The sequence below is a fragment of the Octopus sinensis genome, linkage group LG28 (genome assembly GCF_006345805.1).
Source record: "Octopus sinensis linkage group LG28, ASM634580v1, whole genome shotgun sequence".
NCBI classification, from domain to species: Eukaryota; Metazoa; Mollusca; class Cephalopoda; order Octopoda; family Octopodidae; genus Octopus; species Octopus sinensis.
Genome location: NC_043024.1, coordinates 11,996,432 through 12,013,931, shown reverse-complemented (window position 1 = coordinate 12,013,931; position 17,500 = coordinate 11,996,432). Strand labels below are relative to the sequence as shown.

Genomic DNA, 17,500 nt, shown 5'->3' with positions numbered 1-17,500 from the left:
TCAGATTTAGGATTAAATCCAATTTTATATATATATATATATATATATATATATATATATATATTATATATGTGTGTGTGTGTGTGTGTGTATATATACAGATATATACATGGGCCTTCCTCAAAATAACACAGGCATCCTCTCTTTCAAACAAGAAATATCTATGTCATTTTAATAAATACTTCGTATTTAATTGAAAGTTGATGAGCAATTAATGATTTCTATTTATTAGCCTTTGTTAATTCATTGTCATATGAAGTTATATAAAAATGCAACAATTATATCTCTCAGTATCTACCTTTCCAAACGGCTTATAATGGTCGGCTTCTACTTTGCTGTACGTTATCATAAAGCTTTTAATATTTTTGTGAACAATTAGCTGTAAACTGCCCAAAGACACATCGTAGTTCTCACTCAGTTGGACAGTAATCACAACAAGTGGAGCTGAACTCTCGAACACTTCCTCTCCATGTCTCCCCTGTGCACCAAGGGGTCTTAAACGGTATCCTGGGACGGTGTTGTCCGTGGTTTGTATCCATTCGTCTTTGATATAAGTTGTGCTTGACAGACCGTTGGTGTCAACACAAGCCTTCTCTTTTGTCGTCGGCAAAACCGGTGTCCCTGTTGGAGCAGTTTGCCCTGTTGTTGATATAACTGGTATCGTTGAGGCAATTGGTGCTGCTGTTAATGTAACTGGTATTGTTGTTGTTGGTGGTGTTGTTGTTATTGTTGTTGTTGATGATGGTGTTGTTGTTATTGTTGTTGTTGTTGTTGTTATTGGTGTCATTCCTGTTGGTGTCATTCCTGTTGGTGGAAGTTCTGGTGGCAAGAGACAATTTTCAAGATTATCAATATAAAAGGACATTACCAAAAGAGCAACATCAACCACACCAAGAAACAAACATGAAACGGTTACCAATAAATTTATTAATGGTCCCTCTATTCCTTTAAAGTCAAATAAAGTTTTACATATTATTGATATTCTGTAGAACAGCAAAACCCTAAAATATATATCAACAGTAAATACACCAGGCACTTAGATATATACACCTCAATATTGAACCAGCATCAAAAAGGAATATTGTCCAACAGACAGCAATAACTGTAAATAATTCTGCTGTGTCTGGGGAGAGTCATTTTCTTTTTGTGCCTTATTTTGTAACACACTCACCGGTGAAATTTCCACTTATTTCTTATTTTTATTTTCTAAAATTTTCGTTGCATCTTGCAACCTTTTCAATAGTCTTAAAAATAAGAAATAAGTGGAAAGGTCTTGCAACCTTTTCAAAAACGAAATAAATAATGCTGGTTTCTCAATACATTATTATGTATATGTTACCTTGTCGAGGTTTTCAAATATATTTGCATATTTTAGGACCTTTAATAAATGATGTTTGAAATGTCGTTAATATGATTCTATCATGGCCATCGACAGCATGGCACTAAACATCATCAATAATAGAAGATATAAAATTGTTGAAGAACAAAGATTGTATATTATTAGCCGTTATACTTTTTAATGACCCCCAGATTTACATGAAACAAAGCTTATTCTCTTGAGATTTAATCTCTAATCCTTTATTAAGTGTATTAGGGACTAGATCACTATATGGCTACTCCAGTGACAACCTTGTAGGTGAGGCAGTATAAGGACCAGTTAAGGCTTCAGGTGACAATAGAGGAGTCCCTGAACTGGAAAAATATGAAAAAATGGGGGACAGATTCTGTGGAGAATATCCTGATGTAGAACCAACCAATCAAATGAAGGCATACAAGACTTCAATGACTCAAACGTTGATGAGGTGTGCTGGATCACTAATCACCCTTCAGGGTTGCTAGGATGCTATTTCACTGTTGATATTCTCTGAGATCAAATTAATTTTTGTATATATACAATTATGGTATATTAATAATCTGATGTATAATATACACTAAATTAAACATAAACAGTAGCAGACGTTCAAGAATTTGGACCTGGAGATCTCCATTTCCAGCGACTTTGAGGGCCACCTCCCAGTGGTGTCGGGCGTCAACGAAGAGCCCTCGACTACAACAAGATGACCAAAGATTTTTTTCCCAAGGTCTGGGGTCTCCTGCCTCTAAGCCCTAGACCACCACCTAATCACCCTTACCCGTCTTGTTGCTTAACAACAACAACAAAAAAATAATATTAAACAGTAGCAATTTTCATAACAAACTCAACGTTCAGAATACAATCAACAGAGAAATGCTTTCGATCCAGGAGAATAAATACATGTAAAAATGAGGACAATTCGAAAACCACAAAGAAAATAATAAAATAAAACAAACATATGGTGAATAAATATGACAAAAGACTAAACACTGGACATAACATCCACGTACTAAAGAATAATGAGTGAAACAGACGACAGCAACAACAACCAGTAGAACATCATTAAGAAATGGTGGCAGTATTCACAATAATGTCTCTGATTTAACTAATTATTGCAGGAGAGATATTATGATATCTAATGAGGTCCGGACTTCAGAAATCGAACAGACTTGGAAAAAAAACCTTGCAGATATTATAATAATATGGCTTGTGAGAAATTTTTATATATTTATGAGTAAAAATTTATGTATTGTTCTCTTTAGACAATAAATTCTGTTAAAAGCAAGAGTTTAACTTGAAATTTAGCAGGAAGCAATGAGGTTACGTTCGAATATTTTTTGAGGAACTCAGATTATGGTAAATGATGGAAACATAAACTGACAGAACATATTGAAAATAAAATTGTTTGAAAAATCTAAAATTTTTGGTATAAATTGAGTTTTCATCTAAAATACTGTTATGTTTAAATGCATTGATTGTTTTTTTAACTCTGTGTACGATCTGTTAAATGTTTTAAATGTATCTGAAATGTATTACAGTTAATTGATGTTGTAAAAAGTATATAAATTGTGTTGTTAAATGTAAGCAACTGCCTCCGCTGTCTCTCTCTCTTCCTTTGTTGTTGTCGTCTCCGGTTACTGGTTTGCGTTCGCTGTCCGCTCCCGCTTTCTGTGGTGGATTTCCGATTTGACTGAGCGTAGTCGTCGTCGCCCGACTTGGGGTCCTGAGTCTGAGTTGAACGACGGCAGGTCGTAACAATACTAAATGATTCGTTTTTGGATTTGGTATGCAAGATTCTTTATATGAGTTCGTGTGTTGAAGCATATTCTGTTGTGTCTCGGGAGAGTCATTTTCTTTTTGTGCCTTATAATGTCTATTATTAAGGCTATTGAAAAGGTTGCAAGACGCAACGAACGAAAATTTTAGGAAAATAAAAATAAGAAAAAAGTGGAAATTTTGCCGGTGAGTGTGTTACATTATAAGGCACAAAAAGAAAATGACTCTCCCCAGACACAACAGAATACTAAATGCTATTCTCTTTAAAATTGGAAAATATCCATTAAACTCTCATTAAGAAATCTACTTACAGTTCGCTTTTCTTTCTCGGTTATTATGTAAAGCAGAACTGATAAACCTTAAATTTGTTGAAGATTTTTAACACTTTTTCAACAAAATTCATTAACCTCAAAATTCTTCCATCTCCCTGACATTTTGTGTCTTGAATTCCGTTAAACAAAACAATCAACAACAAACAACGTAAATTCTTTAGAAATCAACGGCAACAAACATGAAACTAACAAATATTTTCCAGAACAAATGACAAACGCAAAGTAATAGAGACAAAGACGATCTGAAGAAGAAACCAGAACAAATCGCAGAATCACAGACGGTGAACGTTTGGTAACGAAGATGATAACGACACAAACGGACTTGTGTGAGTAAACAGCTTCTCTTTTAGTTGTTACTTACGAAACACTGGTTCGAAACAGCCATGGATATCCAGTAAGATTGTCACACTTTTACCAACGTCAAATCTATCAGTTATAAATATTTGTATGCGATGGGCTTGGAAACCAGTTGGGAAATGTACAGAATCGGTAGCAGAGAATTGCTGAAAATATCAAAAATCTCATCAAATATTCCGGAATCGAAGAGTTCAGTCAAAGAATCATTTCACTAAGTTCTTACAGAAAGAGGGAATCTTAAATCGCTAAAAGATGAATCTCAGAAATATTATGAAGACATGTCATTTATTCCTAAATCCTTAATATTATGTGAAATTTGGTGTCAGTTCTAACCAATATAATGCATCCTTGATGATATTTTCTGAGAGAAGAATCAATTTTCATGAAACAGAATTCTTCGTGTCAACTCTTTCAATCATCAGCTCAAGATTTTAATTAAATCAAAAATCTTTAATGAAGGGAAAAGGAAATTGTAGGAATTATAAATATTAATGGAATTCTGCATGTGATATGTGATATATTTGCATGTATATAGACACGCAGAGAGTGAGGTAGGCAAATAGATAGATAGATAGACAGACAGACAGACAGACAGACAGACGACAGACAGACAGACAGACAGACAGACAGATAGATAGATAGATAGATAGATAGATAGATAGATAGATAGATAGACGGTTGGAAGGATGGATAGACGGTTGGAAGGATGGATGGATGAATGGATGGATAGACGGATGGATGGAGAGACAGATAGAAAGTAGTTTATTTTCTTTTAACCTCTCTGTGTCATACTGCATATCACTTTATCCAAACCAACAATGTGTGGTCATTTCTTTGGCCAGGATTTTTTTTGCAGGTAAAATATGAGGTTACGAGACACAGCATTTTTTTCTTCTTTCCTCATTTGTAAAGCGTAAAAGACACTGGTTTCAGTCAGTCAGAATCGTTTCACATTAGACGATGACCGACGATGTGTGTCTGTCAGAGGAATAGAGAGAGAGAGAGAGAGAGAGAGAGAGAGAGAGAAGGACAGACAGACAGAGAAAGTGCAGAAGGAAATTTAAGCAATGTGTATGAATGGTAGAAAGTTCATTGACCCTGGATGGATAATATTATTAACTTATTACTCAGCATTTGAACTCAGAACTGAAATATTTCTCCAATTCTCTACTGATTCTATCAATGTGTCATCTTACCATCCATATGCTAATTCTATCAAACGATGACACATGTCCCTACAAACAGAAATGAGATTGGTCATTTTGGCCAATGATTGATATTGAATTCAATATTGACAGATCAGTAATGTTACAAGTTGTAGAATTCTTTTTGATTTCATGAAAGAATTCCTTTTACATTTGGAAATTTTCTAAGACAAAATAACCATTAGGCGCAGGAGTGACTGTGTGGTAAGTAGCTTGCTAACCAACGACATGGTTCCGGGTTCAGTCCCACTGCGTGGCATCTTGGGCATGTGTCTTCTACTATAGCCTCGGGCCGACCAAAGCCTTATGAGTGGATTTGGTAGACGGAAACTGAAAGAAGCCTGTCGTATATATGTATATATATATATATATATATATATATATATATATATATATATATATATATATATATATATATATATATGTATGTGTGTGTATATGTTTGTGTGTCTGTGTTTGTCCCCCTAGCATTGCTTGACAACCGATGCTGGTGTGTTTACGTCCCCGTAACTTAGCGGTTCGGCAAAAGAGACCGATAGAATAAGCACTGGGCTTACAAAGAATAAGTCCTAGGGTCGATTTGCTCGACTAAAAGGCGGTGCTCCAGCATGGCCGCAGTCAAATGACTGAAACAAGTAAAAGATTAAAAATAACCATTAAACTTTGTTAATTATGTGTTATATAAAAATCAACAATTATGTCACTCAGTATCTACCTTTCCAAATGGCATATAATGATCGGCTTCTACTTTGCTGTACGTTATCACAAAGCTTTTAATATTCTTGTGAACAATTAGCTGTAAACTGCCCAAAGACACGTCATAATTCTCACTCAGTTGGACAGTAATCACAACAAGTAGAGCTGAACTCTCAAACACTTCCTCTCCATGTCTCCCCTGTGCACCAAGGGGTCTTAGACGGTATCCTGGGACGGTGTTGTCCGTGGTTTGTATCCAATCGTCTTTGATATAAGTTGTGCTTGACAGACCATTGGTGTCAACACAAGCCTTCCCTTCTGTTGTTGATGCAATTGGTGTCCCTGTTGGAGCAGTTTGCCCTGTTGTTGATATAACTGGTATGGTTGATGCAATTGGTGTTGCTGTTAATGTAACTGGTATTGTTGTTGTTGGTGGTGTTGTTGTTATTGTTGTTGTTGTTATTGGTGTCATTCCTGTTGGTGTTGGAGTAGTTTGTGGCGGTTCTGGTGACAAGATACAATTTTCAAGATTATCAATATTAGAAGACATAACCAAAAGAGCAACATCAACCACATCAAGCAACAAACACGAAACGGTTACCAATAAGTTTATTAATGGTCCCTCTATTCCATTAAAGTCAAATAAAGTTTTACATATTATTGATGTTCTGTAGAACAGCAAAACCCTAAAATATATAACAACAGTAAATACACCAGGCACTTAGATATATACACCTCAATATTGAACCAGCATCAAAAAGGAATATTGTCCAACAGACAGCAATAAATATAAATAATGCTGATTTCTCAACACATTATTATGTACGTGTTACATTGTCGAGAGTGAAGGCGCGTGGTTTAGTGGTCAGGGCATTCGACTGACGATTGAAAGGTCGTGAGTTCGATTCCCGGCGATGCGTTGTGTCCTTGTGCAAGACACTTTATTTCACGTTGCTCCAGTTCACTCAGCTGGCAAAAATGAGTTGTACCTGTATTTCGAAGGGCCGGCCTTGTCACACTGAATCCCCCTGAGAACTACATTAGGGGTCCACGTGTCTGTGGATTGCTCAGTCACTTGCACGTTAATTCCACGAGCAAGCTGTTCCGTTGATCGTATCAGCTGGGACCCTCGTCGTCGAAACCGACGGAGTGCTCCTACTACATTGTCGAGGTTTTCCAATATATTTACATGTTTAAGAACCTTCTATAAATAATGAATAAGCGATGTTTGAAATGTCGTTAATATAATCGTAAGATTGTGGTTTCGATTCCTGGACCGGGCGACGTGTTGTGTTCTTGAGCAAAACACTTCATTTCACGTTGCTTCAGTCCACTCAGCTGGCAAAAATTAGCAACTCTGCGATGGACTGGCGTCCCGTCCAGCTGGGGAACACATACGCCATAGAAACCGGGAAACCGGGCCCATGAGCCTAGCTAGGCCCTTAAAAATGGCGCATTTATTTGTGGAGGCGCCTGGCTTAGTGGTTAGGGTGTCAGCATCATGATCGTGAGATTGTGGTTTCGATTCCTGGACCGGGCGACGCATTGAGTTCTTGGGCAAAACACTTCATTTCACGTTGCTCCTGTCCACTCAGCTGGCAAAAATTAGTAACGCTGCGATGGACTGGCGTCCCGTTCAGCTGGGGAACACATATGCCATAGAAACCGGGAAAACGGGCCCATGAGCCTGGCTAGGCTTTAAAAGGGCGCATTTATTATTTATTTATTTTAATAAACTCATATATAATATACACTATATTCAACATAAACAAGCGTAGAATTTATCACAAACCCTCATAGGAGATAATCAGAAGAGAAGAACTTTACTTCAAGGAAAACAAGAATATGTAAAATGACAAAAACTTGAAAATCACAAAAGAAATTTTAAAAAATATAACTGACATATGGTGAATATATAAAACATAAAACTGGACACTGGACATAATATCAGCATACTTTGGAATAATGAATGAAAAAGAAGACAGCAACAACAACAACCGTTACAACACCAATATTAAATGCTGGGTCAATATTAAAATTAAAATTGGAAAATGTCTATCCATCTCTCATTAAGAAATCTACTTTTAGTTTGATTTTCTTTCTCAGTTATTATGTAAAGTAGAACTGATTAACTAATATGTTAATTAACTAATAGCTAATTAACTAATATGTTGAGGATTTTTAACACTTTTACAATGGAATTCATTAACATTATAGGCGCAGGAGTGGCTGTGTGGTAAGTAGCTTGCTTACCAACCACATGGCTCCGGGTTCAGTCCCACTGCTTGGCACCTTGAGCAAGTGTCTGCTACTATAGCCTCGGGCCGACCAAAGCCTTGTGAGTGGATTTGGTAGACAGAAACTGAAAGAAAGCCCGTCGTGTATATAGTGAGATATATATATATATATATATATGTATGTGTGTATATGTTTGTGTGTCTGTGTTTGTCCCCCCAACATCGCCTGACAACCGATGCTGGTGTGTTTACGTCCCCGTAACTTAGCGATTCGGCAAAAGAGACCAATAGAATAAGTACTAATCTTACAAAAAATAATAAGTCCCGGGGTCGATTTGCTCGACTAAAGGCGGTACTCCAGCATGGCCGCAGTCAAATGACTGAAACAAGTAAAAGAATAACTACAAAATTCTTCCATCTCCCTGACATTTTCCGTCTTGAATTCCTTTAAACAAAACAATCAACAACAAACAACGTAAATTCTTTAGAAATCAACGACAACAAACATGAAACTAACAAATATTTTCCAGAACAAATGACAAACGCAAAGTAATAGAAACAAAGACGATCTGAAGAAGAAACCAGAACAAATCGCAGAATCACAGACGGTGAACGTTTGGTAACGAAGATGATAACGACACAAACAGACTTGTGTGAGTAAACAGCTTCTCTTTTAGTTGTTACTTACGAAACACTGGTTCGAAACAGCCATGGATATCCAATAAGATTGTCACACTTTTACCAACGTCAAATCTATCAGTTATAAATATTTGTATGCGATGGGCTTGGAAACCAGTTGGGAAATGTACAGAATCGGTAGCAGAGAATTGCTGAAAATATCAAAAATCTCATCAGACATCCTGGAATCGAAGAGTTCAGTCAAAGAATCGTTTCACTAAGTTCTTACAGAAAGATGAAATCTTAAATCGCTAATAGATGAATCTCAGAAATATTATGAAGACATATCATTTATTCCTAAATCCTTAATATTATGTGAAATTGGGTGCCAGTTCTAACCAACATAATGTACCCTTGATGATATTTTCTGAGAGAAAAATCAAATTTCATGAAACAGAATTCTTCATGTCAACTCATTAGCTCAAGATTTTAATTAATCAAAAATCTTTAATGAAAGACGGAAATCGTAGTAATTACAAATATTCGTTGAATAATTATTCACTTTATGCATGATATGTGTGTGTGTGTGTATGTGTGTGCATATAGACAAATAGGGAGTGAGATAGACAGACAGACAGCAGCAGATTTGTTTTTGTCTTCTCTGTATTATATAATATCTCGAAATATCGGAGCCCAGAACATTTACTGGTTTCTTTGGCTAGAATTAATGGCAGGTGAAATATGAAGAGGTTACTAGACACTACATTTTATCCCTTTCCACATATGTAAGGAGTAAAGGATACTGGCTTTATTCAGCCACAATCTTTTCACATTAGAAGTGGACTGATGGAGAGAGAGAGAGAGAGAGAATAATCTGTTGTGTATGAAAAAAAAGAGAGAGAGAGCAGAAGATTTAAGCCTTGTATATGAATAGTAGACAGTTCATTGACCCTGGATGGGTAAAACGTTAACGTATTTCCCAGTATATGAACTCGGAACTCAAACATTTCTCCAATGTCCTACTGATTCTGTCAATAGGTCATCTTATCATTCATATACTGATTCTTACAAATGATGACACAGGTCTCTACAGACAGAAACGAGTGTATCATTTTGACCAATGACTGATGTTGAATTCAATACTGACAAATCAGCAACGTTACAAGTGGTAGAATTCCTTTTGATTTCATGAAAGAATTCCTTTTACATTTGAAATATTCTAAAAACTTCGTTAATTATTTGTAAAAGGAAGTTATATAAAAATGCAACAATTAAATCACCCAGTATCTACCTTTCCAAATGGCATATAATGATCAGCTTCTACTTTGCGGAACATTATCCTAAAGCTTTTGATATTTTTGTGAACAATTAGCTGTAAACTGCCCAAAGACACATCGTAGTTCTCACTCAGTTGGACAGTAATCACAACAAGTGGAGCTGAACTCTCAAACACTTCCTCTCCATGTCTCCCCTGTGCACCAAGGGGTCTTAGACGGTATCCTGGGACGGTGTTGTCCGTGGTTTGTATCCACTCGTCTTTGATATAAGTTGTGCTTGACAGACCGTTGATGTCAACACAAGCCTTCTCTTTTGTCGTCGGCATAACCGTTGATATAACTGGTATCATTGATGCAATTGGTGTTGCTGTTAATGTAACTGGTATTGTTGTTGTTGTTGGTGTTGTTGATGGTGTTGTTGTTATTGGTGTCATTCCTGTTGGTGTCATTCCTGTTGGTGGAAGTTCTGGTGACAAGAGACAATTTTCAAGATTATCAATATTAGAAGACATTACCAGAAGAGCAACATCAACCACACCAAGCAACAAACACGAAACGGTTACCAATAAATTTATTAATGGTCCCTCTATTCCATTAAAGTCAAATAAAGTTTTACATATTACTGATATTCTGTAGAACAGCAAAACCCCTAATTTGTCTATCAACATTAAATATGTCAGATATTAAGATATATACACCTCACCATTGAACCAGCATCAAAAAGGAATATTGTCCAACAGACAGCAATAAATATAAATAATGCTGATTTCTCAACACACTATTATGTACGTGTTACATTGTCGAGAGTGAAGGCGCGTGGTTTAGTGGTTAGGGCATTCGACTGACGATTGTAAGGTCTGAGTTCGATTCCCGGCGATGCGTTGTGTCCTTGAGCAAGACACTTTATTTCACGTTGCTCCAGTCCACTCAGCTGGCAAAAATGAGTTGTACCTGTATTTCAAAGGGCCAGCCTTGGCACACCCTGTGTCACACTGAATCCCCCTGAGAACTACATTAGGGGTCCACGTGTCTGTGGATTGCTCAGTCACTTGCACGTTAATTCCACGAGCAAGCTGTTCCGTTGATCGTATCAGCTGGGACCCTCGTCGTCGAAACCGACGGAGTACTCCTACTACATTGTCGAGGTTTTCCAATACATTTACATATTTAAGAACCTTCAATAAATAATGAATAAATGATGTTTGAAATGTCGTTAATATAATCGTGAGATTGTGGTTTCGATTCCTGGACCGGGCGACGTGTTGTGTTCTTGAGCAAAACACTTCATTTTCACATTGCTCCAGTTCACTCAGCTGACAAAAATGATTAACGCTGCGATGGACTGGCGTCCCGTCCAGCTGGGGAACACATACGCCATTGAAACTCGGAGACCGGGCCCATGAGGCTGACTAGGCTTTAAAAGGGCGCATTTATTTGTAGAGGCGCATGGCTTAGTGGTTAGGGTGTCAGCATCATGATCGTAAAATTGTGGTTTCAATTCCTGGACCGGGCGACACGTTGTGTTCTTGAACAAAACACTTCATTTCACGTTGATCCAGTTCACTCAGCTGGCAAAAATGGGTAACGCTGCGATGGACTGACGTCCCGTCCAGCTGGGGAACACATACGCCATTGAAACCGGGAAACCGGGCCCATGAGCCTGGCTAGGTTTTAAAAGGGCGCATTTATTATTTATTTATTTTAATAATCTCATATATAATATACACTATATTCAGCAGAAACTGTTGCAGTTTTCATTACAAACCCTCATAAGAGATAATCAGGAGAGAAGAACTTTACTTCAGGGGAAACAAGAATATGTAAAATGACAAAAACTTGAAAACCACAAAAGAAATTTTTAAAAATATAACTGACATATGGTGAATATATAAAACATAAAACTGGACACTGGACATAATATCAGCATACTTTGGAATAATGAATGAAAAAGAAGACAGCAACAACAACAACCGTTACAACACCAATATTAAATGCTGGGTCAATATTAAAATTAAAATGGAAAATGTCTATCCATCTCTCATTAAGAAATATACTATTAGTTTGATTTTCTTTCTCAGTAATTATGTAAAGTAGAACTGATTAACTAATATGTTAATTAACTAATAACTAATTAACTAATATGTTGAGGATTTTAAACATTTTTACAATGAAATTCTTTAACATTATAGGCGCAGGGGTGGCCGTGTGGTAAGTAGTTTACTTACCAAACACATGGTTCTGGGTTCAGTCCCACTGCATGGTACCTTGTGCAAGTGTCTTCTACTATAGCCTCAGGCCGACCAAAGCCTTGTGAGTGGATTTGGTAGACGGAAACTGGAAGAATCCCGTTGTATATATGTATATATATATATATGTGTATATGTGTGTATATATTTGTGTGTCTGTGTTTGTCCCCCCAACATCGCTTGACAACCGATGCTGGTGTGTTAACGTCCCCGTAATTTAGCGGTTCGGCAAAAGAGACCAATAGAATAAGTACTAGGCTTACAAAGAATAAGTCATAGGGTCGATTTGCTCGACTAAAGGCGGTGCTCCAGCATGGCCGCAGTCAAATGACTGAAACAAGTAAAAGAATAACTACAAAATTCTTCCATCTCCCTGACATTTTCCGTCTTGAATTCCGTTAAACAAAACAATCAACAACAAACAACGTAAATTCTTTAGAAATCAACGGCAACAAACATGAAACTAACAAATATTTTCCAGAACAAATGACAAACGCAAAGTAATAGAGACAAAGACGATCTGAAGAAGAAACCAGAACAAATCGCAGAATCACAGACGGTGAACGTTTGGTAACGAAGATGATAACGACACAAACAGACTTGTGTGAGTAAACAGCTTCTCTTTTAGTTGTTACTTACGAAACACTGGTTCGAAACAGCCATGGATATCCAGTAAGATTGTCACACTTTTACCAACGTCAAATCTATCAGTTATAAATATTTGTATGCGATGGGCTTGGAAACCAGTTGGGAAATGTACAGAATCATTAGCAGAGAATTGCTGAAAATATCAAAAATCTCATCAGACATCCTGGAATCGAAGAGTTCAGTCAAAGAATCGTTTCACTAAGTTCTTACAGAAAGAGGGAATCTTAAATCGCTAATAGATGAATCTCAGAAATATTATGAAGACATATCATTTATTCCTAAATCCTTAATATTATGTGAAATTGGGTGCCAGTTCTAACCAACATAATGTACCCTTGATGATATTTTCTGAGAGAAAAATCAAATTTTATGAAACAGATTCTTCATGTCAACTCATTAGCTCAAGATTTTAATTAATCAAAAATCTTTAATGAAAGACGGAAATCGTAGTAATTACAAATATTCGTTGAATAATTATTCACTTTATGCATGATATGTGTGTGTATGTGTGTGCATATAGACAAATAGGGAGTGAGATAGACAGACAGACAGCAGCAGATTTGTTTTTGTCTTCTCTGTATTATATAATATCTCGAAATATCGGAGCCCAGAACATTTACTGGTTTCTTTGGCTAGAATTAATGGCAGGTGAAATATGAAGAGGTTACTAGACACTACATTTTATCCCTTTCCACATATGTAAGGAGTAAAGGATACTGGCTTTATTCAGCCACAATCTTTTCACATTAGAAGTGGACTGATGGAGAGAGAGAGAGAGAGAATAATCTGTTGTGTATGAAAAAAGAGAGAGAGAGAGCAGAAGATTTAAGCCTTGTATATGAATAGTAGACAGTTCATTGACCCTGGATGGGTAAAACGTTAACGTATTTCCCAGTATATGAACTCGGAACTCAAACATTTCTCCAATGTCCTACTGATTCTGTCAATAGGTCATTTTACCATTCATATACTGATTCTAACAAATGATGACACAGGTCTCTACAGACAGAAACGAGTATATCATTTTGACCAATGACTGATGTTGAATTCAATACTGACAGATCAGCAACGTTACAAGTTGTAGAATTCCTTTTGATTTCACGAAAGAATTCCTTTTACATTTGAAATATTCTAAAAACTTCGTTAATTATTTGTAAAATGAAGTTATATAAAAATCAACAATTATGTCACTCAGTAACTACCTTTCCAAACGGCTTATAATGATCGGCTTCTACTTTGCGGAACATTATCATAAAGCTTTTAATATTTTTGTGAACAATTAGCTGTAAACTGCCCAAAGGCACATCGTAGTTCTCACTCAGTTGGACAGTAATCACAACAAGTGGAGCTGAACTCTCAAACACTTCCTCTCCATGTCTCCCCTGTGCACCAAGGGGTCTTAAACGGTATCCTGGGACGGTGTTGTCCGTGGTTTGTATCCATTCGTCTTTGATATAAGTTGTGCTTGACAGACCATTGGTGTCAACACAAGCCTTCCCTTCTGTCGTCGACATAACCGTTGATATAACTGGTATCGTTGTTGATATAACTGGTATCGGTGATGTAATTGGTGTTGTTCCCACAATCGTCGGTATTTTTGTTGTTATTTCTGTTGTTTGAAGGAATTCTGGTAGCAAGAGACAATTTTCAAGATTATCAATTTTAGAAGACATTACCAAAATATCAACAGCCGGATTAAAGAACAAACATAAAACATATATCAGTAAATTCATAAATATATCACCAATGAACAAGTATGGAATCGTTTCTTCGGTTTGCATATTTGCGTGAATAAAATCGTTTTTCTTTGGAATACAAAAAAAAAATCGTTTTTCTTTGGAATACAAAAAAATCGTTTTCTTTGGAATAGAAAATAAGTCCGTTCTGTGTGTGTGTGTGTGTGTGTGTGTGTGTGTGTGTGTGTGTGTGTGTGTGTGTGTGTGTGTGTGTGTGTATGTGTGTGTGTGTGTGTATGTGTGTGTGTCTTCTCGGATCTCGGGCATCCTCCATCCGATTGCGCTCAAATTTGATATGTAGATACCGACGGTATCAGGGCGTGTATAAGTCTTGAAAAAAATTACAAAAATCGATTTCAGGTGAGAATGCGATCGATAAAGCATTCTTTGGAATAGAAAAAAAGTCTACCTTTATTTCTTCTTTTGCTGGTGTTTCAAATTTAGGTTAAATCAGTGTTTCTGAAAGGGGAGGCCTATGGGACGGTCGGACAAGTTGTTTTGAGAAAATTTGGTCTAAATGTTTGACAACTCAGCACCGTCCATTGGACGGGGGGGACCTTTACCTCGTATACACACACACACACACACACACACACACACACACACACACACATATATATCATCGTTTAACGTCAGCTTTCGATGCTAGCATGGATTGGACGATTCCAGGTGAGAATGCAATCGATAAAGCATTCTTTGGAATAGAAAAAGAGTCTATCTTTATTTCTTCTTTTGCTGGTGTCTCAAATTTAGGTTAAATCAGTGTTTCTCAAAGGGGAGGCCTATGGAACGGTCGGACAAGTTGTTTTGAGAAAATTTGGTTTAAGTGTCTGACAACTCAGCACCGTCCATTGGACCGGAGAGGCGTTTTGCTCGTATCTGTATATATTGCTTGTTCATTTTCTCTATACTCTGCCTGTCATTACATTTCTCTAAACATCGATATAACTGACATCAGTGCTATTAGCTTTTCTGCCATTCATGATTTAAAATAATATAAAATATTAAAATAAAGGAAGGAAGCACTCCGTCGGTTACGACGATGAGGGTTCCGGTTGATCCGAATCAACGGAACAGCCTGCTCGTGAAATTAACGTGTAAGTGGCTGAGCACTCCACAGACACGTGTACCCTTAACGCAGTTCTCGGGGATATTCAGCGTGACACAGAGAGTGACAAGGCCGGTCCCTTGAAATACAGGTACAACAGAAACAGGAAGTAAGAGTGAGAGAAAGTTGTGGTGAAAGAGTACAGCAGGGATCACCACCATCCCCTGTCGGAGCCTCGTGGAGCTTTAGGTGTTTTCGCTCAATAAACACTCACAACGCCCGGTCTGGGAATCGAAGCCGCGATCCTATGACCGCGAGTCCGCTGCCCTAACCACTGGGCCATTGCGCCTCCACCAAAATATTAAAATACCATAAGAACAAAATATTTATAGAAGCAAATATGGAGTGACAGACCATCTATCCGTGATGTGACTGCCGGGCAAACATTAAACAGGGGATCAAATCTTGTCAACGGACCGGTTGCTTGTTTCTTATTTTTAATTGATAAACAATATTATTTGAAAAAATAAAAGGAATACTTCGGAGGTTAAGCTACCTGTTGGCTGTTCTGTCATCAATAGTTCTGTTATGAAAGGCATTAGAGTGGTTCCTTCTACTTCTCTGGCTGCCAAAAAAAACAACATTTAAACCAATAAACTTTCAACCCGCTTCTAATCAAAAAATATATTTAAGTAAGTAAATATTGACATAAATGTCTTCAAATGCATAGAATATACAAAATACGTTCTGTACACAATCACACAAAGTCTTGCAGAACATTGCATAGTCATTATTATGTATATTGGTTTAAAAAGTTGACTTTTTACCTGTATTTCAAGTCCTAACGGCAGGCAAGCTGTAGCTAACTTTAAGGCTAAACTTTAAAAACACCCAGACGATCAATCACTCCTATTCAACAACAATAAATACAGAGGAAAGAAAGTGTCTATCATTCTGTAGGTAGGAAAGACGAGGTCAGAGTGAATGAGCAGAACACTGAACAAAAATACAGCATGGGTCAGAAGTCACGCACCAAAATATTTGATACTTTATTGATATTAGGTTGGAGGCAGTGAGCTGGCAGAATCATTAGCACACCGGACAAAATGTTTAGTGGAATTTCATCTGTACTTAAATTGTGAGTTCAAATTCCACTGAGGTTTACTTTGCATTTCATCCTCTGCTTAGTGGCATTTTGTCCATCTGTACATTCTGAGTTCAAATTCCACTGAAGTCAACTTTGCCTTTCATCCTTTTGGGGTCGAAGAAACAAGTACCAGTTACGCACTGGGGTCTGTGTAATTGACTTTGCCCACCCTAAACTTATTTCTTTATTGCCCACAAGGGGCTAAACGCAGAGGGTACAAACAAGGACAGACTAAGATATTAAGTCGATTACATCGACCCCAGTGTGTAACTGGTACTTATTTAATCGAGCCCGAAAGGATGAAAGACATAGTCGACCTCGGTGGCATTTGAACTCAGAACGTAGCGGCAGACGAAATACCTATTTCTTTACTACCCACAAGGGGCCAAACACAGGGAGGACAAACAAGGACAGACAAACGAATTAAGTCGATTACATTGACCCCAGTGCGTAACTGGTACTTAATTTATCGACCCCGAAAGGATGAAAGGCAAAGTCGACCTCAGCAGAATTTGAACTCAGAACGTAGCGGCAAACGAAATACCGTTAAGCATTTCGCCCGGCGTGCTTAACGTCTCTGCCAGCTCGTCGCCTTTTCCCCCACCCTAAACTTGCTAACCTTGTGCTAAAATTTGAAACCATTATTGTTATTATTATTATTTTGTTCATCGTGTAGAAGTATGTTTGTATTCATCATTATTTTGAGAGGCGGTTGGATGGAACAGACACTCGCCTCATGAGAGCTCAAAATTTCTCGTGGAAGCGCCATCCAACCAAAATGCAAATATATGGGAAACTACCACCTGTGTCATCTGTTGTGAAA

General features: G+C 37.3%; 1 protein-coding gene across 1 annotated transcript in view; it reads right to left on the bottom strand.

Moving 5' to 3' along the window:
* The window catches only part of LOC115225735 (mucin-12-like), an 86,895-nt gene that overhangs the window by 45,435 nt on the left and 23,960 nt on the right, over positions 1-17,500 (bottom strand). The window contains exons 19-26 of the mRNA XM_029796670.1: positions 16,087-16,155; positions 13,949-14,373; positions 12,738-12,879; positions 9,867-10,318; positions 8,646-8,787; positions 5,740-6,224; positions 3,824-3,965; positions 299-819 (exon numbers count right to left, since the gene is read on the bottom strand). Of these exons, the coding sequence (XP_029652530.1) occupies positions 299-819; positions 3,824-3,965; positions 5,740-6,224; positions 8,646-8,787; positions 9,867-10,318; positions 12,738-12,879; positions 13,949-14,373; positions 16,087-16,155 (2,378 nt within the window). The remainder of the gene's footprint in view (positions 1-298; positions 820-3,823; positions 3,966-5,739; positions 6,225-8,645; positions 8,788-9,866; positions 10,319-12,737; positions 12,880-13,948; positions 14,374-16,086; positions 16,156-17,500) is intronic.